At 36.0% G+C, this 26,529-nt stretch overlaps 1 protein-coding gene and 1 long non-coding RNA gene across 20 annotated transcripts in view; one reads left to right on the forward strand and one right to left on the reverse strand.

Annotated features, from left to right (window-relative positions):
* SLC44A5 (solute carrier family 44 member 5) overlaps window positions 1–26,529 on the reverse strand; it is a 466,490-nt gene that overhangs the window by 77,031 nt on the left and 362,930 nt on the right. For 14 of the 19 annotated variants that reach the window (XM_035251898.3, XM_035251906.3, XM_054236428.2 and 11 more), the window contains 2 exons: window positions 24,504–24,577; window positions 6,636–6,720 (listed from right to left, as the gene is read on the reverse strand). In XM_035251898.3, the coding sequence (XP_035107789.1) occupies window positions 6,636–6,720; window positions 24,504–24,577 (159 nt within the window). Of the gene's footprint in view, window positions 1–6,635; window positions 6,721–19,608; window positions 19,922–24,489; window positions 24,578–26,529 lie in introns of those variants that run through there. The other 5 variants (XM_078332264.1, XM_078332261.1, XM_078332262.1 and 2 more) reach the window with 3 other exon arrangements.
* On the forward strand, window positions 5,064–6,447 carry LOC118142990 (uncharacterized). The gene is made up of 2 exons (XR_004726991.3): window positions 5,064–5,178; window positions 6,151–6,447. It is a non-coding gene; the product is annotated as an uncharacterized LOC118142990 (long non-coding RNA).

The raw sequence follows: 26,529 nt of genomic DNA on the forward strand, positions 1-26,529 counted from the left end.
CTATTTCTCCTACATGACTGTTCTCTCTTTTAATTTTTGCTTCATTATCAGGAAATTAAGACTGAGATGGCTTGCGTTCCATGCCCATAGGTCAGTCCTATTAGGAGGTAAAGTCAGAATTTGACTCCAGGGTATATATTCTTTTGAAAAAATGTTTGCTTTTTTTTTTTAAAGAGCTTTAATAATGAAGACAATCTCTTATATCAGCATATATACTTCTCTTTTAAATTCTTTAACTTTTGAAAATTTGGGGGGAATATAAAAGTAATACATATTTTTGGTAGAAACTTGCAATGCATAGAAACATATAAGAAAATAAAAATACTCATAATTTTCTTTCATGAATCTATAATGATATCTGCCATTAATTTTTTTATTTTTGTTTTTAAAAATTCAGACAAGGTCTGGCTCTGTTGCCTAGGCTGGAGTGCAGTGGTGCAATCTCAGCTCATTGGAACCTCCACATCCTGGGCTCAAGCCATGCTCCCATCTCAGCCTCCCAAGTAGCTGAGGCTACAGGCACTCCACCATGCCCAGTAAATTTTTGCTTTTTTTTTTTTTTTTTTTTTTTGTAGAGATGGAATTTTGCCATGTTGCCCAGGCTGGTCTTGAACTTCTGGGCTTAAGTGATCAGCTTGCCTTGGCTTCCCAAAGTACTAGGATTATAGGCATGAGCCACCACAGCTGGCCTAATTTTTCAATTTAAAAAAAGCTTAATATTTTTCTGCATACATGCTTATTGTGAACCACTGAAACAGCTCAAGAAGGTACAAGGAAGCAAGAATGTTATTTTAAAAATGTAAAATGGATTGGGTCACTCTTGCTGAACACCTTTCTATGTCCTTCTCTACACTTATAAATAATCCACATACTTTGAGTCTATAGGACATGCAAAATACGACTTCTACCTGTTTTTCAGACATCTGCTTATTCCACCATCCTTTTTGTCAGCTACTTTTGGCCTCCTGGGTTCCTTCTCATCCTATTCCTGGAGTATCTTAGGGGCATTCATGTCTCAGGACCTTTGCACTTATTGCCCTGGCTTGAATGCTCTTCCGAGGGCTTTTGAAAGGCTGGCGTCCTCCTGGTCTTCATAACTTAGTTCAGAAGTCACCTCCTAATGAAAGTGCTCCCCTAACCGGGTGAGGACCACTTTCCAATCATTCTCCATTAATCTCACAATTCTATAAATATACTCTTGCATTTTCTTCGGTTACTTTTATGGTTTTATATTTTATATACAAAATCATCATTGCTTTGGTATTTCTTTTGGCATAAGACATGAGATAAATATCCAATTTTATTTTATTTTTATGAATGGCATTTCAGTTAATTCAATACCATTTGTTTAATAATCTTTCTTTCTGATACTGATTTGAAATCCATCTTTATCACATTCAAAATTTATATTTTAAATTGGATTTATTTCTTTCTGTCTGTTTTTATGATGGTTCCACACTGTTATAATAATATTACTATTATGATGTATTTATTCCAATATTTTCCCTTGATACCATTTGATATGGCTTAGCAGTGTCCCCACCCAAATCTCATCTTGAATTATAGCTCCCATAATTCCCACAAGTTGTGGGAGGGACCTGATTGGAGATAATTGAATCATGCAGGCAGTTTCCCCATACTGTTTCTCCTGGTAATGAATAAATCTCATGAGATCTGATGGTTTCCTAAGTGGAAACCCCTTTCACTTGGTTCTCATTTTTTCTTGTCTGCCACCATGTAAGACATGCCTTTGCCTTCTACCAGCCACATGGAACTGAGTCCATTAAGCCTCTTTTTCTTTATAAATTACCCAGTTTCAGGTATGTCTTTATCAGGAGTGTGAAAACAGACTAATTGACTTTATTTTATACAATAAAACTTATGCTTACAAAGTTTTTAATATTGATTAAAATCTTACATTTCTGTAAATATTTTACAACTGAAAGTCTAAATATAATTTAGAATAACATTAAAATTTTAAATAATACACATTTATTATAAGAATTAAAACAATCATGAAGCTTAAAATGTACATTAGAGCAGTTTATAGAATTCAGAAACAAATTTATATATCATTTATATTTGTTTATATTTATATATTTATTTATTATATAATGTTTGATTTCTATTTCAGTCCATATACAAAAATAAATTTCAAGGAGATTAGAAATCTAAATATAAGAAGGAAGCCATCAAAATACTAGAGAACTATTGGAGAATATTATTTTCAGGGGGAGAAATGCAAGGATAACATATCTGCCAGAAACTAAAGGAAAAATCAATAGAATCAACTGTTGAACATATGAACATAATTTTCAGTGGCTCCATTATATTTAATTAAATTTAATAATTTAAATTTACTATCATCCACATATTGTTACTATCATCCACATATTGTTGGATATCTGTGTGCTTTCTAATATATTTTTATTTTGAATAATACTTTAATGAACATGTGTGGGTTAAGCGAGGATTATCTTTGAAAGATAATGTACTAAATTTTGTGCTGTCACATTTTTGTTTGACTTAAGTAGGTCATTGGCTTAGGTCTGGAGAACTTATTGTTACAAATTCCCTTTTAAAAATAAACCCTCTTAAGGAACTAGAGATTTAGAGATTTGTATGGTTTCTTTTACTACTTTGTGCTTTCTTTGTCCTTTATAGTATGAAGGTTGCAAAGGTTTTGTGGGCAATGTCTAGGATTTTCTGAGTTATTGAAGTTAAAATAAGAATTACTTCCCTGGATCAAAATTAGTCTAGTTGTCTCTAACAGGCAATTAGGAGTCAACTAGTCCCCTGTTCATTTACCGTGACATGATTAGGGATTTGCCCCCTCCTTAAATTTCTGGGTTTTCTTGATTATAATTCTGCTTCATGAATTTTGTTAACCTTTTTCTGAATGTTTCTTTTATTTATTTACAATTTTAGATTATTTTTCAAAATATCAATATTTTTGGGGGGTAAAGATGGTTTTTGGTTCCATGGATGACTTCTTTGATGGTGCATTCTGAGATTTTAGTACACCGTTCAATTGAGCAATGTACACTGTGCCCAATATGTTGCCTCTTATCACTTAACCTCCTCATAATCTCCCCACCCTTGAGTCCCCTAAGTCCATTATATCACTCTGTATGTTTGTGTGTGTGTGTGTGTGTCCTCATAGCTTAGCTCCCACTTATAAGTGAGAACATCCAGTATTTGGCATTCCATTCCTGGTTACTTCACTTAGAATAATGGCTTCCAGCTCCTTTCAAGTTGCTGCAAAAGGCATTATTTCATTCCTTTTTATGGCTGAGTATTCGATGGTTATATACAACATTTTCTTTATCCACTTGTTGGTTGATGGGCACTTACATTGGTTTCATATTCTTGTGCTGCTATAAACATGCACAAGGATACTCACTATAAACATTAATCCATGGTTATATACAACATTTTCTTTATCCACTTATTGGTTGATGGGCACTTACATTGGTTTCATATCCTTGTGCTGCTATAAACATTTTTTAAGTAATGATTTCTTTTCCTTTGGGTAGATACCCAGTAGTGGGATTGCTGAATCAAATGGTAGATCTACTTTTAGCTCTTTAAGGAAACTCCATACTGTTTTTCATAGTGGTTGTACTAATTTACATTCCCACCTGCTATGTAAAGATGTTCCATTTTCACCACATCCATGCCAACATCTATTGTTTTTGACTTTTTAATTATGGCCATTCTTGCAGTAGTAAGGTGGTATCTCATTATGATCTTAATTTGCATTTCCCTGATGTCTAGTATGTTAAGCATTTTCTCATATATTTATTGGCTATTTTTATATATTCTTTTGAGAAATGTCTATTCATGTCCTTAGATCACTTTTGATGAAATTGTTTGCTTTTATTCTCGATGATATGTTCCAGTTCCTTGTAGATTCCGAACACTAGTCCTTAGTCAGATGCATAGTTTGCAAATACTTTCTCCCACTCTTTGGGCTATTTGCTTATTTATTTTGCTGGGCAGAAACTTTTTAGTTTAATTAGGTTCCATTTCTTTATTTTTGTTTTTGTTGTGTTTGCTTTTGAGGTCTTAGTTATGAATTCATTGTCTAGAAGAATTTTTAAACCAATGTCTAGAAGAATTTTTCCAATGTTTTCTTCTAGAAGTTTTATGGTTTCAGGTCTTAGATTTAAGTCTTTGATCCATCTTGAGTTGGTTTTTGTATGAAGTGAGAGATGAGGATCCAATTTCATTTTTCTACTTGTAGCTTGCCAGTTTTTCCAGCACCATTTGTTGAACAGGATGTCGTTTCCCCAATTTATGTTTTTGTTTGATTTGTCAAAGATCAAACTGTTAAGTATTTGGCTTTATTTCTGGGTTCTCTATTCTGTTCCATTGGTCTATGTGACTCTTTTTATACCAGTGTCATGCTGTTTTGGTGACTGTCGCCTTAACATATAGTTTGAAGTCAGATAATGAGATGTCTCCAGATTTGTTCTTCTTACTTAGTCTTGTTTTGGCTATGTGGGCTCTTTTTCTGTTCCATATAAAATTAGGATGCTTTTTCTAGTTCTGTGAGGAATCATGGTGAATGGGAAATGCACTAAATTTGTAGACTGCTTTTGGCAATATGGTCATTTTCACAATTTTGATTTTACCCATCTATAAGCATAGGAAATATTTCCATTTATTTGTGTTATCTACAATTTCCTTCAGTAGTGTTTTGTAGTTTTCCTTGTAGAGATCTTTTACCTCCTTGATTAAGTGTGTTCCTAAGTACTTTATTTTATTTTATGTAGATGTTGTAAAAGGGATTGAGTTCTTGATTTGATTTTCAGCTTGGTCATTGTTGACGGATAGCAGTGCTACTAATTTGTGTATATTGATTTTGTAACCTGAGACTTCACTGAATTCATTTATCAGGTCTAGGAGCCTTTTGGATGAGTCTACAGTTTTCTAGGTATGTGATCATATCATCAGCAAATAGCGACAGTTTGACTTCCTCTTTTCCAACTTGCCCTTTAGTTCTTTTTTTTTCTGTCTGATTGGTCTGGCTAGGACTTCCAGTACTATGTTGAATAGAAGTGCATGTGGACATCCTTGTATTGTTCTAGTTCTCAGAGGGAATGCTTTCAACTTTTCCCCATTTAGTATGATGTTGGAGGTGGGTTTGTCATAGATGCCTTTTATTACTTTGAGGTAAGTCCCTTCTATTCCTTTTTGTTGAGGGGTTTCATTAGAAAGCAATGCTAAATTTTATCGAATGCTTTTTCTGCATCTATTGAGATAATCATAGGATTTTTGTTTTAATTCTGTTTACTTGATGTATTATATTTATTAACTTGCATATGTTAAGCCATCCCTACATCCCTGATATAAAACCCATTTGATCATGATGTATTATCTTGTTGATATCCTGTTGGATTCACTTAGCTAGTATTTTGGTGAGAATTTTGCACTTGTGTTCATCAGGGATATTGGTCTGTAGCTTTCTTTTTTGTTATGTTCTTTCCTGGTTTTGATATTAGGGTGATACTGGCATCACAGAACGATTTAGGGAGGAGTCCCTTTTTCCCTGTCTTTTGGAATAATTTTACTAGGATTGGTACCAATTCTTTGAATATTGGTAAAAATCAGGTGTGAATTCATCTGGTTTTGAAATTTTTTTGTAGGCAATTTTTTAAATCACTGTGCATCTATTTTTAAAGTCTGTATACCTCGTGTTGGTGGTACAGCGGTGAGCATACTGCCTTCCAAAATCTGTATATCTCTTGAAATAATATGCTCTTTGGTTACAAGTGATCTTCATAGACAACATAACTGAAGTGTCCTCAGCTATGTTTTTTGTTGTTGATGTTGGAAGTGAAGGGTGTGGTTGCTTTTGGGTTTTTTGTTAACCATCTAAAACCAGCTTTTATAGAAACTGAATTGGTTTTGAAGAACCAGAATATCCAGCAACAACCCCATATTTCCACAGAGAAGAAATGGACCAGTGAGATAAGAGGGAAGGTTTTCTAAAAATGTGAGATGTAGGGGAGGGGGGATTGCTTGTGTGTGTGGTTTGATTTCTTAGGTTAGAAAAATAGACAATGTGCTTTCAGAAATGAAAACTTCTGTTATGATTATCATTAGGAAGAAATTTGATGGAACATTCTTCCTTGTTTGTTTCAGCTAACCAGGGACATTGCCCACAGCAGCCAAGTTGCCTGGAAAAGGATACCAAGCATTTAAGACTTTCTGGGTGTTCTCCTCACTTCGAAATGTGGAATGATTTATCAGTAGACTGTAAATAATCCTAACAACTGGACTGTCTAGCTTTGTAGCAGCTACTCACATCTCAGTTTTCTAATGGCCCATTTATAAAACATTTAAAAATATACCTTCTGATTAAAATCATTGGTCCAATCGATTCATTATATTTTTATAAGTAGTCTTCATGTATTCTAATAAAATGCCGCATAACACTGACATCGTGTCTTAAGTCATGTAATATAAAACTTCCCAACTGCTTATAGCTATCTATTAGAAAAGGGGAGGAAAATCCTCCTTTATAAATTTCAATCTTCTTAAGAAGGATAGTAGGATTACTGTAAAAGTGATATCTAAGTTCTAGTTTAGACAGTAAAATCACACAAAGCAAAGGTGGCTATACTCACTCATTGGGGGTGCCCTTCTGGCCACAAAAGTGGCCCTGGCTGTCTGTAGGATAGGCTGCTCTTCTGGGGTCCCCATGTACCCAGGCTGTAGGAACAAGGACAAAAATGCTATCAGCAAGAGCTGGCAAAAGGCAGTTTGATTTGAGATATTAAAATGCATCACTGCAACACACTAACCTCTTCCCTCAGTTACAGAAGATTATTGATTTTCTTCAAAGAGTAATTTCTTAATGAAAAGTAAAATAAAATATGGATGAACCAGTCAGAAAGCACATTTCTCTTTTTCTCTCAGGGTTCTAGCCAAAACATGAGGTAATGCACTTAGAAAATGACATTTATTAAAATGTGAATTAGAGGGCACACTATAAAAGCTCAGTTGGCTAGAAGTCACTTTTTCTAAGGTTCAAAACAAAATGACTTCATAGCAGACCTAATACATTTACAGTAAATAATGTGATGTAATACTTTTGGGTTACACATAAGTGAAGACCATTAAAAAATTCAAAGCAATGAAACCATAATGCCCAATTCAAATTTATGATTCTGCATGGCATTATAAAGGCAAACAATAGCAACTGCAGAGGCAATATGTAATAAAGATTTGCCATAAGTGTTGTCTGATAATCTCAGAGCTTAATAGAAATATCAAGTAATCTCAAACTTCATGAAAATTAAGGATTTAATTTTCTATGAAGATGATGAGCTCAAACACATCACCCTAATTTTTTAAGAATTACAAACTTAACTTGACAGATAGACCATAGGAACACAGAGAGTAACATACATCAGGCCAATTAGGAAATGCTCTCTAATGTTAGTTGAATATTTCTGACTTCTCCAATTTGACTAACACAGTTCCCAAAACTCCGGGAAGTGCGCTGGTCATCTAATGCTTGCCTCTGAATATGGAAACATATCTCTTTGTCCTTTGCTTCCTTTAACATTTGCCCAGCTATCTCCTTCCTCACATTTATTGGATTTGACATTTCACGTTATAATTCAATCACCCTTATGTATATGGCCTGTGTGACTTGGGAAGATAAAAAAAAATCAATTCCAAATGAGAATTTTAATATGGAAGAAAAATTTTTCTCAGTAATTTTTCTCATTAATCTAAGCCTTTCTTTTTAGTATCTAAGCACTGACAAAGGTCCCCTTTGTCTAATTCTTTCTCCAATGTCATAGAGGCCAAATTGGTTTCATCTTCTAATACTTTCTTATGAAATCTGACTCATTCGGGTAGCTCTCAGCTGCCATATCTTCCTGTCTCTATTTCCCAGAATAAAGAAAGTAGACTACAAATAAGGCATTTAAATAACAAAGTATTCAATGTATGATGTCTCCAGACTCTATTTTATTACATTCTGCTTCTACTTCTTAGTTTGTCATGTTTTGGCTAAACCTAAGACATTTAATTTTACCTGACTGTTTTTCTGTAATACGTTTTTAAAGCTTTATTCCAAAATGTCTTATTTTTTCTATACAATTATTAATTCAGAAATGAGTACCCAAAGCATTTGGATTGCTAGATTTTCCCTGAGTGAGTCACTTAATTATTTTGAGTCTTGACTTTCTAATTTGTTACTGCAAAATGAGTATAATAATACCCAATCCCACAAGAATGTTGAGAATATAAAAAGATAATGAAAGTAGAATGACTAACATGGTGTTTGGCATACAATATAGACTCAGTAATATTAGTTCTTGTCTTATTTGGGTTTCCCCAAAAGCAAAATCTAAGACAAGAACTTTGATGCAGGTGGTTTATCTGGCAAGTTTAAGTGGGTATGAGGGAAGGTGAGATGGAAGAGAGTTTTATTCCAGGAAGGGAAGTTTTATTCTAGGAAGCTGAAGTGGGTATGAGGGAGGAGAGACAGAAGGGAGCAAAGCCAAGTAAGTGAATATTAATGAGTGGAATACTGCTGTGGGCAGCTAGGGCTCCATCCCACTGGGAAACTTCTGCAGAACCATGTGGAACATGCTTGTTGGTGCAAATTGTAAAACTGCCCACCACAGCTGCAAAAAAAACTCAGGTGTGTCAAGAGAAAGCAGGGCCAGGTATCCGCAGCATCTGCTATTGTTTATGTTCCCTGATTCATCATAAATTAATTAGCTAAAGTATTTAGTAAATGACTTCCCATACTAGAAGTCATACCAATGTGAATTTATGTTAGAGTTCTCAAGAAATACATGAAAAGGGGAGAATAAGGTTTTGTAGATGATTTAGAGAACAGGTGAGACTTGAGAAAGACTTTGAAAAATGTTTAGGATGTGGACATGTGGCTGGAAGTAGGAAAAGATTTATAGATTGAGGAAATAGTATAATAATAAGAGCTTTCATTTATTAATTGCTCACGGTGTGACATGCTGTGCTAACTTGATTACACCCATTGTCTCAGTTGAGGCTCAGAGCAAACCTAAAGGTAGGTATTACTTTCACCTGAATTGTATAGATGCAGCTCAGAGTTTAATTTACTGCTAAAAATCACACAGATTTAAGTGAGATAAATAAGGTGGGAACTCATGTTTGTTGCTTGCTTTCTATAGCTTGTGGTTTTAACCACCAAACTAGAAAGGTGATAATGCTTCCTGCGAAAGGATAGAGTAAGAATGAGCTTGTTAACAGGGGTAAAACAAGGACATCAGCTAAATAAGGATCAGCAAAATGCTCATAACAGAGGAAAAGAAATGACAGGCAATTTTAGAGCTTTTGCCATTTGGGGAGAAAACTTCATACTTGTGGCAGGGAGTGGGGGTGGAGAGGGAGCGTATCTGATTGGGAGGGATCTGAGGGTCTAGAGATAAAGAACAAGGATGAAGATGGAAGTGTCAAGAGAAGAATTCTCCTTCTTGACTTCATAGTTTTGAATTGTAGCAGGTGGTTGTGTTTACTGAGTTGCTGCTACACCTCTCCACACAGCCTCTGGCACAGAAGTTGTGCTGCAGATGGTCTGTGTCTGAGCTGAAACATAAAGACTTTGAGCTGAGGGAGGAAAAAAGGAGATGGGCAGTAGCCATTATTTTGTCCCTTTTTATAAATTAGGGAGCTTCTGACATTTTATTCCATTTCTTGGAATTTTTTAATTCATGGAACATACAGAACTGTGCTGTCCAATATGGTACAGACACTATCTGTGGGTCTATTCAGCACTTGAAATGGCTTATCCAAATTGGAACATACTGTAAATGTAAAATACACATCATATTTTAAAGACATTATAAACAACAACAAAGAAGAAAATCTTAATTTTTATATTGGTTACATTTTAAATAATATATAGCATTTAAGTAAATATATTGTTATTAAAATTAATTTCATCTGTTTCTTTTTCATGCTCTTAAATGTAGCTACCAGAAAATGTAATCTTACACATGTAATTCACTTTATGTTTCTCCTTGACAGATCTGTTCTAGGAGAAAGAACAGTGTTAAGGGCTTCTTACATAAGGTGACTAAGAGTGCTGTAACATCACCAGTTTGTATGATAGTCATTCTCAAGCACATCATATGCAACACATCCTTTTCATAATAAATATTTTACAATGCCCCTTGTACAATCTTGAAATAATAGTCACAGATAATATAACTCAGCCACACTCATAATTTCCTTTAAAAAGTCAATAAAATATCCTATGTAATATGAATGAGAAATAATAAAAAGTAATTTATAATTAAATAATATGCATATCAATATGCACATGCTTAAATGTGACTAAAGTCAAGTGCTTACACCTCTAGGTAGAATCACCAAATGTAGCAGCTTTAAGTGCAGGAGGATACATGTATATTGAATAGGAAAATCAAATACAAGTGTTTTTAATGATATGATTTTCCTAAATGAACAAATTTTAGTAAATTCTAACAACAAAAAAGTAGAATCTTCTTTCAAATTCCCTTGGTACTTAATAAGTCATGCAAAAATAACTTTTGTTATTTTATTTATTTTTATATTTTTATTGATATAGTTGTACATATTTTTATGGACATGATATTTTGATACATGTATGCAATGTTTAATGATTACGTCGGGATAATTGGAGTATCTATCACCTTGAACATTTTTCTTTTTTGAGACCAAATTTCACTCTTGTTGCCCAAGCTGGAGTGCAATGGCATAATCTTGGCTCACCATAATCTCTGCTTCCTGGGTTCACAGATTCTCCTGCCTCAGTCTCCCAAGTAGCTGGGATTACAGGAATGCATTACCACACCCAGTTAATTTTGTATTTTTAGTAGAGATGGGGTTTTCTCTGTGTTCGTCAGGCTGGTCTCGACCTCCTGACCTCAGGTAATCTGTCTGCATCGGCCTCCCAAAGGGATTATAGGCGTAAGCCACTGTGCTCAGCCTGAAGATTTTTCTTTGTGTTGGGAACACTACAATTCTTGTCTTCAAGCTATTTTGAAATATACAATAAATTACTATAAACTACAGTTTTCCCACACTGTCAGATACTAAAATTTATTCTTTTGAATGGCATCTTTGTACTCATTAACCAGCTTCTCTTCATCCCTTCCTCCCTCATTCCCTTTCCAGCCCCTGCTAACCACTATTCTACTCTCTGCTTTCATGAGATCCACGTTTTTAAGCTTTTGTAATCTCAGAACAGAATTTCTAGATTCACATATGTGAAAACAAGTTTTCATCTACATCACTGGGACATGGGAAAGTCAGGCAGAAAGTGAGGTGCGGAAGTAAGCCACCTTGAAGGCACTTCCTCCACCTGACTCAAGCCTTCAGTTGACTGCAGCTTTGGCTTTCATCATGACCACAACGTCATAAAGAAAACCTGGAACCAGAACCACCCAACCAAGCCATTGCCACATTTCTGACCTTGGAAATTGTGAAATAAGAAATATTTGTTTTTTGAGTTACCAATTTTTAGGATAATTTACAATGCAGCAATAGTTAATAAATTATTATTTAGTTTCTAAAAATCTTCTTTTATTCAGAATTTATCTTATAGCTAAATTTTTTACCCTGTGGCTTATATTTTGAATTAATGTATAGTATCCCCAAACAGTTTTCTTTTTATTAACTTATAAAGTATATTTTTATATGTATGTGTATATATATATATGTATATATTTATTTTTATTTCAATAGGTTTTGGGGGAACAAGCGGTGTTCGGTTACATGGATAAATCCTTTAGTGGTGATTTCTGAGTTTTTGGTGCACTTGAGCTGTGTACATTCTACCCAATGTGTAGTCTTTTATCTCTCAACTCCTCCCACTTTTTCCCTAGAGTCCTAAGTATGTTGTCTCATTTATATGCCTTTGCATCCTCATAGCTTAGCTTCCAACTATAAGTGAAAACATACGATGTTCGGTTTGGCATTCCTGAGTTACTTCTCTTTGAATGATGGTCTCCAATTCCATCCAAGTTGCTGCAAATGCCATTATTTCATTGCTTGTTATAGCTGAATAGTAGTCCATGTTATATATAAAACACCTTTTGTTTATCCATGTTGATTGATAGGCATTTGAGCTAGTTCCATATGATATGGTGTGGACCTGTGTCTCCACTAAAATCTCATCTTGAATTGTAATCTGAATTATAATCCTCACGTGCTGGTGGAGGGATCTTGTGGGAGGTGATGAGATCACGGGGGCAGTTTCACCATGCTGTTCTCATGACAGTGAGTGAGTTCTCATGAGATCTGATGGTTTTATAAGGGACTTTTCCCTGCTTCACTCTGCATGTCTCCTTCCTGCCTCCATGTGAAGAAAGATGAACACATCTTTCTCCTTCTGCTGTGATTGTAAATTTCCTGAGACCTGCCCAGCGATGCTGAACTGTGAATCAATTAAGCCTCTTTCCTTTATAAATTACCCAGTTTTGGGTGTGGTCTTTTTAGCAGCAGAGAACAGAATAATACAGTAAACTGGCACCAGGAGTGGGGTGCTGCTATAAAGATACCCAAAAATGTGAAAGTGACTTTGGCACTGTGTAATAGGCAGAGGTTGGAATAGTTTGGAGGGTTCAGAAGAAGACAGAAAAATGTAGGGCAGTTTGGAACTTCCTAGAGACTTGGAGGGCTCAGAAGACAGGTAGATGTGGGAAAATTTGGAACTACTTAGAGATTTGTTGAATGGCTTTGACCGAAATGCTGGTAGTGATATTGACAATAAAGTCCAAGCTGAGATGATCTCAGATGGAGATGAGGAACTTCTTGGGAACTGGAGCAAGATGTCTTTTGCTACGCTTTAGCATTTTGCCCCTGCCCTAGAGATCTGTGGGGAACTTTGAACTTGAGAGAAAGGATTTAGGGTATCTGATGGAAGAAATTGCTAAGCAGCAAACGTTTCAAGAGGATGCGAAGCACAAAAGTTTGGAAAATTTACAGCCTGACAATGCAATCGAAAAGAAAAACTCTTTTTCTGGGGAGAAACTCAAGCCTGCTGCAGTAATTTGCCTAAGTATCGAGCAGCCAGATGTTAATCACCAAGATAATGGGGAAAATGTCTCCAGGGCATGTCAAAGACCTTCAAGGCAGACCCTCTGATCTCATGCTCAAACTGTAAGAGGGAAAATGATTTTCTGGGCTGGGTCCAGGGCCTTCCCTGCTGTGTTCAGACTAAGGACTTGGTGCCCTGCATCCTAGCCACTCCACCTATGGCTAAAAGGGGGTAGAGTATAGCTCAGGCCATTGCTACATAAGGTTAAAGTCCCAAGCCTTGGCAGCTTCCATACGGTGTTGGTCCTGTGGGTACACAGAAGACACGAATTCAGGTTTGGGACCCTTCATCTAGATTTCAGAGGATATATGGAAATGCCTGGATGTCCAGGCGGAAGTTTGCTTCAGGTGTGGAACCTTCATAGAGAATGCCTGCTAGGGCAGTGCAGAAGGGAAATATGAAGTCAGAATCCCCACAAATAGTGGAACTATGAGAAGAGGCCCACCATCCTCCAAATCCCAGAATGGTAGGTCCACTAACAGCTTGCATAATGCAACTAGAAAAGGCACAGACACTCAATACCAACCAGTGGAAACTGCTGAGAAGGTGGCTCTACCCTGCCAAATCATAGGTGTTGAACTTCCCAAGACCATGGAAGCCCAACTCTTGCATCAGCATGACCTGGATGTGAGACATAGAATCAAAGGAGATCATACTTTTGAAACTTTAAGGTTTAATGACTGCCCTATTGGATTTCAGACTTGCATGGGACCTATAGCCCCTTTGTTTTGGCCAATTTCTTACATTTGGAATGGGTGTATTTACCCAATGCCTCTATCCCCATTTTATCTAGGAAGTAACTAACTTGCTTTTGATTTTACAGGCTCACAGGCAGAAGGAACTTGCTTTGTCTCATATGAGACTTTGGACTTGGACTTTTGGGTTTATGTTGAAATTTGTTAAGACTTTAAGGAACTGTTTAAAAGGCATAATTGTATTTTGAAAGTGAGAAGCACATAAGATTTGGGAGGGGCTGGGGTAAAATAATATGGTCTGGCTCTGTGTTCCTACCAAAATCTCATCTTGAATTATAATTGAATGTAATCCCTATGTGTTGTGGGAGGAACCTCATGGAAAGTCACTAGATCATGGATGCAGTTCCCCTCTGCCGTTCTTGTGATAGTGAACAGCAAGTGAACCATACAGATCATGAGATATAACAGTTTTATAAGGGGCTTTTCCCTGCTTTGCTCTGTACTTCTTCATGCCATCATGTGAGGAAGAATGTGCTTGCTTCCCCTTCCACCATGATTATAAGTTTCCTGAGGCCTCCCCTGCCATGCCGAACTGTGAGTCAATTTTTCTTTCCCTTATAAATTACCCAGTCTCAGGTATGTTTCTATTAGCAATGTGAGAGTGGACTTATACACCATATTTTTGCATTTGCGAATCAAGCAACCGTAAACATGCATCAGTTCTGGTAGTATAGGAAGGATATAAGTTTCCCCTAGGATTGCGTGGATAAGTATTCAGGTTTCTCAGGAGCTGGGCAGGACCGTGGAGCTTCCAAGAGATTATGTCCTTTGTCTTCAAAGGTTTTCAGCTGTCTTGCAGAGCCTGCAGCAGCAAGCCCTAAACAAACTTTTATGCTTGAAGGAAATAGTTTCACCCTCTTCTGTTTTCAAATTAAATATTCATAATAATTAGAAAATACACCTTTTTAATTTATTATGTGTTAAGCTTATACCTATGCTTTCTAGGATTTTGTATTTTTCAGTCCTTACTGTATGATTTAACACATGGACCCTAAATTTGATTTAAAATATTCCTTAAGGCCTAAACTATTACACAGTATCTGATATTTATTTACCTTAGTTCTTAAAGTAAACATGAAAAGCTTTATATTTAAATTCCAGTCTAGAATATGATCAAACTCCCTTTCATTCATTCACACTGAATTGTCAATTGTCACATTTCTATTTATTCAGTCAGTCATTCATTGAATAAATGATATAGGCACACATAAACTCTACAAATATAGAGATGAATATATCTCATATTTAGTATAATACTATTTCTTAACACATTCTTCCTAAGGAAAGTATATATGATGCTGATTGGCAGTGCAGAGGGAAGATAGGTTCTGAAGATTGTCAGTATATTCTCTCAAGTTCAACCAAGTCATGGCCTCAATTTCAGTTGCTCTTGAAGTTGTAGTCTCAATGCTAGAACAAATAAAAGCAGCCTCTGTCACCTTGGCTGCAGCAACGGATCTAACAAATGCTTTCTCCTTTTTCTAATAAGTAGATAACGTTAGGGGCATTTGCTTTTACCTGGCTAGGGTAGTACTGCATCTTCACTTTTTCATTAGCCCTCAAGGCTATATGAAACCTTCTAGCTCTTTGCCACAATTTAGTTGACAGGGTTTTTGTAATAACCTTACTCCACAGGATACCACACAGATTCCTTACATTCATAGCATCATGCTGATAAGACCTGGGGAACAGTGGTTAGCATATAATCTTGACACCTTATAAAGACACATGTGTGCTAATGAGTAGAAGAAAAATCGCATGACAATACAGGGGTATTCCACCTCAGTAAAGTTTCTGAGGGATTCAGTAGTTACATCTTCTCCAAAGTGAAAGATAAGTTACCGCAGCTTACATTTTCTGCAACTAAAAGGGGTGCAAGACTAGTTGCCAGATTTGAGTAGAGCTCAGAGAAATAAAATACTTTTCAGATAATCCAGGCTACGGTACAAACAGTATGCCACTGGGTCTAAAATACTTGTTGGAGAGCAAGATACTTTATGAGGCCTGAATAGAGTTAAATAAAGGAAATATTTATAAAGCTATGAATAGAGTAAAGAGAAATAAGCAGGAGTTTATGTAGAACCCAGAGATTGGCACCAATAGGGAGCCATTTCCACCCTAGGCCTGAAGAGGCACAGGAAGAGTAACCCAAATCCAGGAGGAGAAGCTAAACGGAGAGGGCTCACTGACAGCACTGACAGGAGCAGAAACCTTAGGTAGAGAGCCAACCTCTTATGACTCATTAGCAAGAGAGCCAGAGGAAGAAATTCTACAAACTCATACTCCTACTCTCCAGTCTCACCAAATTAGAAGCAGAGGACAAGAGAGCCATTTGGTGTAACCCATAAATGCCAGCTTCCCAGGGGACAGAACAGGATGAGGAGAATAAGAAATAGATTTGGAGGGGAAAATGAAAAATGCCCATCCCATATTCCAAACAAGTGATCAGCCTATTCAAGAGTGGGACTTCAGATATATACAGCAAGACATTCAGCACTTCATTTAAAAACTATACAAGGTTTTCAGACTTTCTTTAATCAGAATTCACTGCCACATGAAACAGCAACAGTAAAAAGAAGGAAGACACACCTAAATTTCAAAGTCTATGAATTGGAAGGAGAGTAGGATGTAAAAGATGGGACAAAGCATATCCTTAAAACAGATTTGTAAAAAGTAGACACAGAATTGAAGACTGCAGAAAACAGCCAAATTACCAAGAAATGAAAGTAGGCTTCTTATAACACCTGTTTTTTTGTGTTTGTTTTTTAGCATTTTACTTTTTGCTGATTACTTTAATATACTTATTTTTCCTGATTATTCTAAATAGATGTTAGACCACCACTATTCAATATTTTATTTAAGATTTTAATTGACATTAGCAGACAGGTTTTTGTTTTTATTTTTTTGGTAAGGAAGTAGGTGAAATAATAAGGACAGGAGTTTACGGTTTTTTTCCTTCATTCATTGTACAAATAATTTCCTTATTCATTCATTCTACAAATATTTTTTGAGTCCCTCCTCATTGTCAGCACCAAGCTAGACCCTGGGAATATAATGGGCCCTTGCTCTCCCAAAGCCTACAGTCTGTTGGGAGAAATAGATTTTAATGAATTAACTGCACAAATATAAAATTCCAATTCTGACAAGTGCTACAAAGGAGCAATATGTGGCATGAAAAGCATGATTCTTAAAGGCAAATGATCAAATGAGGGGGGTCAGGGATGATGTCTCTGAAGAAAAGATGCAGGAGCTGAGACCTCAAAAATGAAAAGAGGCCCAAGAGCTTCCAGTACACAAACAACATGGATAAAGGACCTGTGAGGGGTGGTCGTGTGATGGGTACTGAGGCCAGAAAGGAGACCAGTATGGTGCTTACACAGAAAGCAGCATGAAGTGTAGTTTCAGATATGGATGGAGAGGTAACATCTTAGGATTTTCTATAATGAACTACAGGGAGATTTTTTTAGATGTCAGTGTCAGCTGTGAATTCCATGGTAGAGGTTCTGTTCTGGTAGGTCCTTGTCTTTTTATTCAAATTTTCTTGGAAGAGGTCGAGGCCACCACCTATTCAGTGTTTCTGGTCTTGGTCTTTACTTGCTTAACTGTGGTTTTGTAATTGGCCACATCTTTTTACTTTATATGAAGCAGCTCTCAGGGTTCCAAAAAATTGATGCAATTTGTATTATATAATTGATGTATTATATCTGAAAATGTTACACTTAATACTCATTAACATCTACTAGTAAAAAAAACACTTTTTGAGAGACCCGTGAAATCCTTTGAGGTTTTTCTGGCCAAATAATGAAACATTCCCTAAAATAATTTTATTTACTCCATAGTTCAAGCATAAACTGAAGGAAAGAAAACCAACTACTTAGGTGTGGATTATGATAAAGAACTCACTCCCCTTTTTAGTCTGTACATAATAGAGGCTAATTTTTTAATTACTGAAAATTAACAATGACACTGCAGCAAAGTAACCCATATCAGTCTCAGAGGGGCAAGACTGAAGATAATAGATTGATGATCTTTGACTGCAGAAGAATACCTGCCTTTCATTTATCCCCACAGTGTTCTTGGATACTCGCTGTTTTTTTTTGTTTGTTTGTTTGTTTTTTGAGATGGAGTTTTGCTCTTGTTACCCAGGCTGGAGTGCAATGGCACGATCTCGGCTCACGGCAATCTCCGCCTCCTGGGTTCAGGCAATTCTCCTGCCTCAGCCTCCTGAGTAGCTGGGATTACAGGCACGCACCACTCTGCCCAGCTAATTTTTTGTATTTTTAGTAGAGACAGGGTTTCACCATGTTGACCAGGATGGTCTTGATCTCTTGACCTCGTGATCCACCCGCCTCGGCCTCCCAAAGTGCTGGGATTACAGGCATGAGCCACCGTGCTGTTTTAAACCTAACTCAGTGTGGAATTAAAAGAGGTGGGAGGGAAAGGAGGGAGGGAAAAGCATTGGATGAGACTCATGGGGTTCCGGTCTGCCCCCTCTCTCAGTAACCTTCATTACTTAATCCTCATTCATTGTCTTTATTAAATAAAATGCAGTATACTACAGTGTTCAAGAGCACAGGCTCTAGAATTAAACCACCTGGGTTATGTTGGTGGATAAAACCAATACACATTTGGCTCAATCATCTTTTTTCTTCATTATCTCATTGCTTTAGAATAACTTTAAAACACCACTTTAAGTGAACCTGACTCACGTTTGTGCATGTGCACATGTGTGTCTGTGTGTATAAAAGAGAAAGAGAAGAGAGAAGAGAAATGATTTGCAAAAGAATTCTATTAGCGAAATTCATAGCAGATAACCAAAGATTGGTAAGAGATGGTGAAAAATTTATTTAGGCAAATTATCCTTTCACTTATATCAGGAAATGCATGTTTCCTAAGTACCAGGAGCCAGCATTATTATCTAACATTGTCTCTCATTTTCAAACATTTGCAAAGCATGTTCTTGTTGTGCTCTAGGGTTGAGTCAGAAGTTGCAGCCACTTAAAAGCCTTCTGTCAAGGAGAAAATGTGATTAGACCAACTGCTTGCACTGACACTTAAAAATTAACTGCAAATCTGTTTGGGGCAGGAAAGGCATTCCCTACACACTTGCTGGTTGGGAATGTTGGCTTTCAAATCATTACTTTGTATCCCTTAAAGGTACATTTTAACTGTTTTAATATGTGAGGAACAGGCCTGCCAAATTGTGCTTATGGCTTTTTAACACAAGCAATTTACAAATGCAATGAAGCAGATAATAGGACACATGATACCGAATTTGAAAATCTGTGTTGATGACATTGCTGCTATAGAAACATTTTTAAAAGCAGCCCTGTATCCTGTTGCTTAGATAAGAAAAATGTTGTTTATCTTTTCACGGGTGGCCTCTTCCATCCAATGGTGAGTTTAGGGTCATGTCCTTGAAACCAATTCAGTCCCTCTCATGATAACAATACTCCACTTAAAATCATCTAGAACGCATGCATTCAACAAAATAAAGCAAACAGTAAAAAAACTCACTCAATACTAAAAAATCTGCCCAAGTAATAGTGAAAATTAAATGCTTCCTTTTTAAAATGAAGACTTCCAAAATAAAAGGAAGTATAGGTTTGTAACTTAATTTGTAAACATATATTTGTAAAGAATGCAAAAGGACATTTAATACTGATTCTGGTTATAAATATATGGATAAATTTTTCATTAAGAAAAGTTTACTAGAATAATATAAAAATCAATAGAACTGGAATTTTTAAAAATTCTTACTTTTCAATTGGGAGATATGATTTTACTTGACTAAAACAATGCTTCCAAGCTGTGTTCTGATAGGCTCACTTTAGTTCCAAAGTAGATTAACAGCACAATGTAATTTCCTGTTATAGTCATCCCCAATTGCCAATTTCCTCTTGCAGTGAATATTGTGGTCACACCACCAAGCTCCCAAATTAGAACAACAGGATGTCTAGTGAGGTACAGATGGCTATTATAAAAGAGACAAGAGATAAGTATTGAGGAGGTGTGGAGAAAAAAGGGAACTCTTGCATACTGTAAGTAGGAATATAAATTAATATAGCCATTATGAACAACAGCATGGAGGTTACTTAAAAAATTAAAAATAGAATTACCATCTAACCCAGCAGTCCCAAATCTGGGTATTTGCCCAAAAGATTTGAACTCAGTATATTGAAGAGTTATCTGTACTCCCATGTTCACTGCAGCATTATTCACAATAGCCAAGATTTGGAATCAATTTAAGTATCTATCAATAGTAGAATAAAGAAATTATACTCTGTGTGTGTGTGGGTGTGTGTGTGTGTGTGTGTGTGTACATACATACACATATACACACAAAATTGAATATTTTTAAGCCTTAAAAAAGAAGGAAATCCTGCCCAGTTGTGACAACATGGATGAACCCAGAGGACATTATGCTAAGTGAAATAAACCAGCCATAGAAGAAAAATATTGCATGATCCCCTTTATATGATAATCTTAAATATTCCAACTCATAGAAGCAGAGTAGAATGGTAGTTGCCAAGATCTGGGGAGAAATTAGGAGATAAAGGATATGAACTTTTAGTTTTAAGATGAAGAAGTTCTAGAGCTCTGATTTACAGCATTAACTATAGTTAGTAATGCATTGTATTCTTGAAATTTGCTAAGAGAATATATCTTAAGTGTTATTTCCAAACTCACACCCCCTGACAAAGAGCGGTAACTAAGTCAGGTGATACATATGTTAGCCTGACTGTGGAGATCATTACACAAGGATATACATATAGTAAAATACCAGGTTGTACACCTTAAATATATACTTTTTTAAATTTGTCAATCCTACCTCATAAAGCTAAAAAATTAAATTAAAATGTATATTTAAGTGTTTATTAGTAAGAGAAACTGTTCACTACTTCTTTGTATGGACAAAATGAAAAAGTCATCTTGGAATTATCTTGGTTCTTCAAAAGGTCACAAGTGACTTCTCCTAGTTGTGAAAATATGCTTTCTTTCTTCCTCATGTTTGTTGGAATAGAGGAAGACCAATTTGCTTTAAGAGAAGGAAGAGATAAGACCTCAAACTTTTCTCCCTGAGATTTTAATTTAGGATAGATCAGATTGACCCTGAACTAGGTTTGCTGGACAAAAAGGATAAAAATACCCTCAAAAGAAAGAGAAAGAGACTGGGCTGGTGTCCTAAGCTTAAAAGCAGGGCCTAAGAGTAAGATTCTACTTCTCAATGACAAAGAATATGCAGCCATATATTAAGGGTACCATAGTCCACACTCTAGTCAGTTTTTTTTCTTTTCTTTTCCTCTCTCAAGATCCCCCAGAAGCTTCATCCAATTACCTCATCAGGCTCAGGCTTAAGGTCTAGATCTCATCACCTAAGTCAGGTCCAAGTGTGGACAAGGCTCAGGAGGATTAGCTACTCACCTAAGGATGATTTCTTTAGCTAGATAATTGAATTCATTATGTACATTTCCAACTTCCCTCATTACCACAGCAACAGTGATGCCAGCTTTTTTACCACTACAGCAAGGTGCCCCTCCCTCCTGCTTCCAATCACATTTTGCTCATTTTCTTCCAAATTCACCGACAGCCTCTTCAAAACCGACTGGATTTCTGAACACCACCTGGTCTCAAAACGAATTTCCTGTATTGTAGATTTGTGAAGTCAGCATCCCACTTTCAGGTACCAAATTTTTTTGTGCTTATCTATTGTTGCACCCACAAACTCACTGGCTTTATATGACAATTTTTTATTTTGCTCATGATTTTGGGTGTCAGGAATTTAGGGAAAGGCTTAATTCTCCCTTGGGATCTCTCATACAGTCAAGTGTTGACTGGGGCTTCAGAAAACCCAACTGGTGTGATTTATCCCTGGGAGCCCAGCTGAGCCTGTTGGCCAGGACTGCTCCATGTAGCTGCTACACATAGCTTGGGCTTCTTACAGCATGGTGACAGAGTTCTGGTCTTGTTTGCATTAACTTTCTTATTAACTTCGTACCTTCTCAGCTAATAGAGATAATTACTCTGGGAAAGGTTAAAAAAACAAACAAACTTTGGATCCTAACTTCAAGCACTTCCTAAGTAAATACTATAATGAACTAAATCACCCAAAGAGTAATCCATTTAAAAAGAAAACAAAATAAGGACGATTTATTTATCTATTTATTTTTGAGACAAAGTCTGGCTCTGTCACCCAGGCTAGAGTGCGGTGGTGTGATCTTGGCTCACTGTAACACCCACCCTTAAGGCTTATGCCATCCTCCCACCTCAGCCTCCCAAGTAGCTGAGACTACAGGAGCACATCATGACACCTGGCTAATTTTTGTATTTTTTGTAGAGACAAGGTTTCACCATGTTGCCCAGGCTGGTCCCAAATTCATGAGCTCAAGCAATCAGCCAGCCTCAGCCTCCTGAAGGGCTGGGATTACAGGCGTGAGCCACTGCCACCATGCCTGACCATAAAAATGTATTGAATGTTAAAATTGTGCTATTCTTGTATACTTAATGATAGCAAAAGTATAGCAAAGAATAATTTGCATAATAAATATTCCCATTTTTTTCTTGTTAGTACAATAATTGAATAGTAACCATGACCAAAGTAGGACAAAAGAAGGCTATTATCCTAAAGGTTAGTTTGATCTTTCAAGATTTGATTGCTTCTATCCAGACTCCACTTTATCCATTTGAACAGAGGTTCTGCTGTTCATCAATCAAATGTTAAGTGTCTCTGTTGCATTCAAGTGTTACCCTAGCTGGCCATATTCTACATAAAGGGCATTTCTCTCAGCAGATTTTGTTAAAAAAAAAAAGGTATCTTCCTTGGAAACACTTCTTTATGAAAAGATCATGGATGAAAGTTAGAGCCAGACATGGTGGCTCACGCCTGTAATCCCAGCACTTTGGGAGGCCGAGGCGGGTAGATCACGAGGTTAAAGAGATCGAGACCATCCTGGTCAACATGGTGAAACCCCATCTCTACGAAAGATACAAAAAATTAGCTGGGCATGGTGGCACAGGCCTGTAATCCCAGCTACTCAGGAGGCTGAGGCAGGAGAATTGCCTGAACCCGGGAGGCGGAGGTTGCAGTGAGCCAAGATTGGGCCATTGCACTCCAGCCTGGGTAACAAGTGAAACTCCATCTCAAAAAAAAAAAAAAAGAAAAGAAAAGAAATATGTGACCCCAAGTGAAAGAAACTAAAATTCTATATTTTGTACAAGAAAATTTATTTTATTATATTAGAGATTACATACTGTACTACAACTTCATTAATATTTAGAAGTTAAAGTACTTTAATAACAAAAGAATGGTCTGAAAGTCTTAGAAGAGTATTAGTTTTGTGGTTTATTCTCCTTTATTTTTCTCTCCCCGCCTATTTTCCTGTCTTAATTTTTTGAATTCTCCAATTCTGTATAGTTTTGGCACAGAAATATTGAGATTATCTTTTGGAAATGACCTTTAATTGGTGTTCTCAACATATTTCTCTTATTGGAAGATAATACTGAAGAGCAGGGAAAAATATTTTTCATTGTTTCCCAGTTAGGGTATAACTTTCTTTCTGCTAATACAGTCATTCACTATATGCCATTAATTATTGGTACTAGCTAATAGCTGACTTTCACAATCTTCACTCTAATAATAACATATTAAAGTTTCCTAAGTCAGAATTTAAAGGACAGAACCTATGTCTCTGGGGGAAAAAATGTTTAATCCATTCATATACAATTGTGTAATCTTTTTTACAAAACATATTCACACTGGTTCCTTTGGTAGTTTAAAAAAAAATTCAAATAGGCCAGGAGCAGTAGCTCACACCTGTAATCATGGCACTTTGGGAGGCTGAGGTATGTTTATAATGAGGTCAGGAGATCAAGACCATCCTGGCCAACATGGTAAAACTTCATCTTTACTAAAAAAATACAAAAATTAGCTGGGTGTGGTGATGCATGCTTGTAATCCCAGCTACTCAGGAGGCTGAGGTAGGAGAATCACCTGAACCAGGGAGTTGGGGGTGGCAGTGAGCTGAGGTTGCGCCACTGAACTCCAGCCTGGTGACAGAGCAAGATGCCACCATCTCAAAAAAAAAAATCCAAATGAAGAATCTCTATACTTCTCTTGTTTTCACTTTCATAGAAAAATCTTTAACCTAACAGTAAATAAAAGTATATCTCTTTGCTGGATATCTCTTAGGCAAAGAGACTAGAACTTTTTTGTATGTCAGTGAATTATCTGGTGAAATCCTTAATAATTGTTCCTTCTTTTTAAATTTGCTTATAAAAAGAAAAGGTTATATATTAATATTATCTAAAATGATCTAGGCCCTAGTTCTTATTAAACAGCAACATGAACATAATTAGTTGCTTAATAGAATTTCAAAAGTAAAAATGATTAAAAAGAAACCGTAAAATTTTCTCTTTCTTTTTTATAATTGTATTTATTTCAGTAATTTAGGCTTGTCTTTGACTAGAGTGTTTCGTGTTCATTTCTTATTGTCTGTTACTCGATAAATCCTGGTGATGTACATTTCCTCCAGGAAAGACAACAATCAATAATAGGAAGGCTTTTGGAAGAAAATAGTTAATTTTTGATACCGTGACATGGACTTAGTTATTCCATTAGCAAGTGTTAAATATTTTCAATACCTGTATTTACTCACCCACAAGTCCTAAAACAATGTAGCCAATAATACACAGTAGGAAGATCATACAGCACAGAACATCTGTACAACTCCTAAAGACAAAAAAAGAAATAAATAATTAAAAGAGGTCCAAAATGACTTCCCATTTACTGCACAAAATGAAGGAAGAGAGAGAAAGATGATAATAGTGATACACTATTTCATAATTGCATATTTATTCAGTAATCTTGAAAGGTAGATCAGATGTATTTCTACAAAGACATTAGCAGCCATGGAGGGGTCCTAGTTCCATGATTAATGAATATCCCTCAGAACTCTCAGTATTTGTTCTCTCTTGAGTTCTTGATTTGCAAAATGTTTTTAAAGATTAGAGTATGCCAACATCAGATAGCCATTTTTTTACATAAAATTGTAAATTAAGCTATTTGATTTTATGATATTCCTCTTCATGCCTCCCCCACATATGGTATAAAATAGCCATTTCCCATCCCTCCTCTTCTCCATTTCCCTCCTACATACACATTATACAGTTACTATTGTTAAAGGATTGACTACATTAACTTTCTACGGGAAGCTGAGTTATAACTATTCCAGTAACAATGTATATAAATCATTAAAAATAAAATGCCTCAAAAGTTTAAGTTTTCTAGCTGTTTCTATAAGCTACATATTGTCAATGTAGGATTAGAGGAAATCTGACTCACAGAGAATCAGTGATTTGCTAAAGGTCACAAGCCAAGGGGATATCCAGCAGGGATACTCAAGGTTTTCAACTAAAGTAATTTCTATTCTCAATATTACATCTTGTTCAGCTTATAAGTGGTTTGGAAGGTCAAAGCTATGGCTTGAAAGTGAGCAGCAATACTGTCATTCTTTATTTAAAACTTAATGAGGACTCTGTTAGTAAAGAAAAAGATCAGCTAATTTGACAAAATTAAAAGTTGCACAAGAGAATTTTCATAGTGAATGCAAATATGCCCTAATCTTTCAGCACAGGCAGGTTGAAGTTACACACTTATTTTTGGACATGGTAAGTAATTAATAATAATTGTAGAGTAACAAACACAGTAATACCTTACATTGATAAAGCCTATTATACTTGTATTGCTTTCAGAAACATAACCTTGAGAGATTCCTAAGAATATCTTTAGGCTTCTAGAGGTAGTAAAGTGAGTTTGCTTACTTTAGTTAAGTACATGAAAGAGACTGTTACAGAGGGAGCAAATATCTAGATCTCCAACACCAAGCCTTTTTCATTTGTGAGTTATGTTAATATGATTACAATTTTCTGCAAAGTTTTAAAATATCTACATCTAAAATTAATTATACACATTCCTATAATTCTTTACCTTGGAATAGGAAATGGATCTTTCAGAGAGAAAGTTAATTGTGTGCAAACCAGAAACAAACTATCATTTGTTTAAATCTGGTTTCAACCCAGAAATTTTTAATTTCATTTGAATTTAAGAATTATGAGAATAATAACAACAAGAAAAGAAAGCAGGCACTCTAGTTTTTCTTGGCTAACGACCATTGAAAGCAAAAACCTGCTTGAGTGTGTGGAGGGTGTCTGTTTCACCTGTATTCTTATTCATCCTACTTAATATCAGATTCTTAACCTGTGAGAGCAGTTGTTACATAACCTAACACCTAATAGAAAATGCATGCAGGTAAGAAACTCAAAGAGAAAAAACTAGAGCATAGATGTGCTTTAATTCGAAATCTTGCATTTGTCAAAGCCCTGGTGTGTAATCGTAACCAGCAGGAAGCTGGAGAGAGAAGTAATCAGAGGCACCAGCCAGGGTGGCCTGCCATCCTGTCCTTATATATCTATAATGTCATATGTTTGTATCATTTCTATTAATATATACTATGATGCATACAGTAGTCTCCCCTTATTCGCAAGGGAGACATTCTAAGACCCCCAGTGGATGCCTGAAACTGTAGATGGTCCCAAACCCAATATTCTGTTTTTTTCCTATGCATACAGACCTATGATAAAATTTACTTTATAAATTAAGTAAAATGAAGAAATTAACAATAA

The sequence above is a fragment of the Callithrix jacchus genome, chromosome 7 (genome assembly GCF_049354715.1).
Source record: "Callithrix jacchus isolate 240 chromosome 7, calJac240_pri, whole genome shotgun sequence".
Taxonomy (NCBI): Eukaryota; Metazoa; Chordata; class Mammalia; order Primates; family Cebidae; genus Callithrix; species Callithrix jacchus.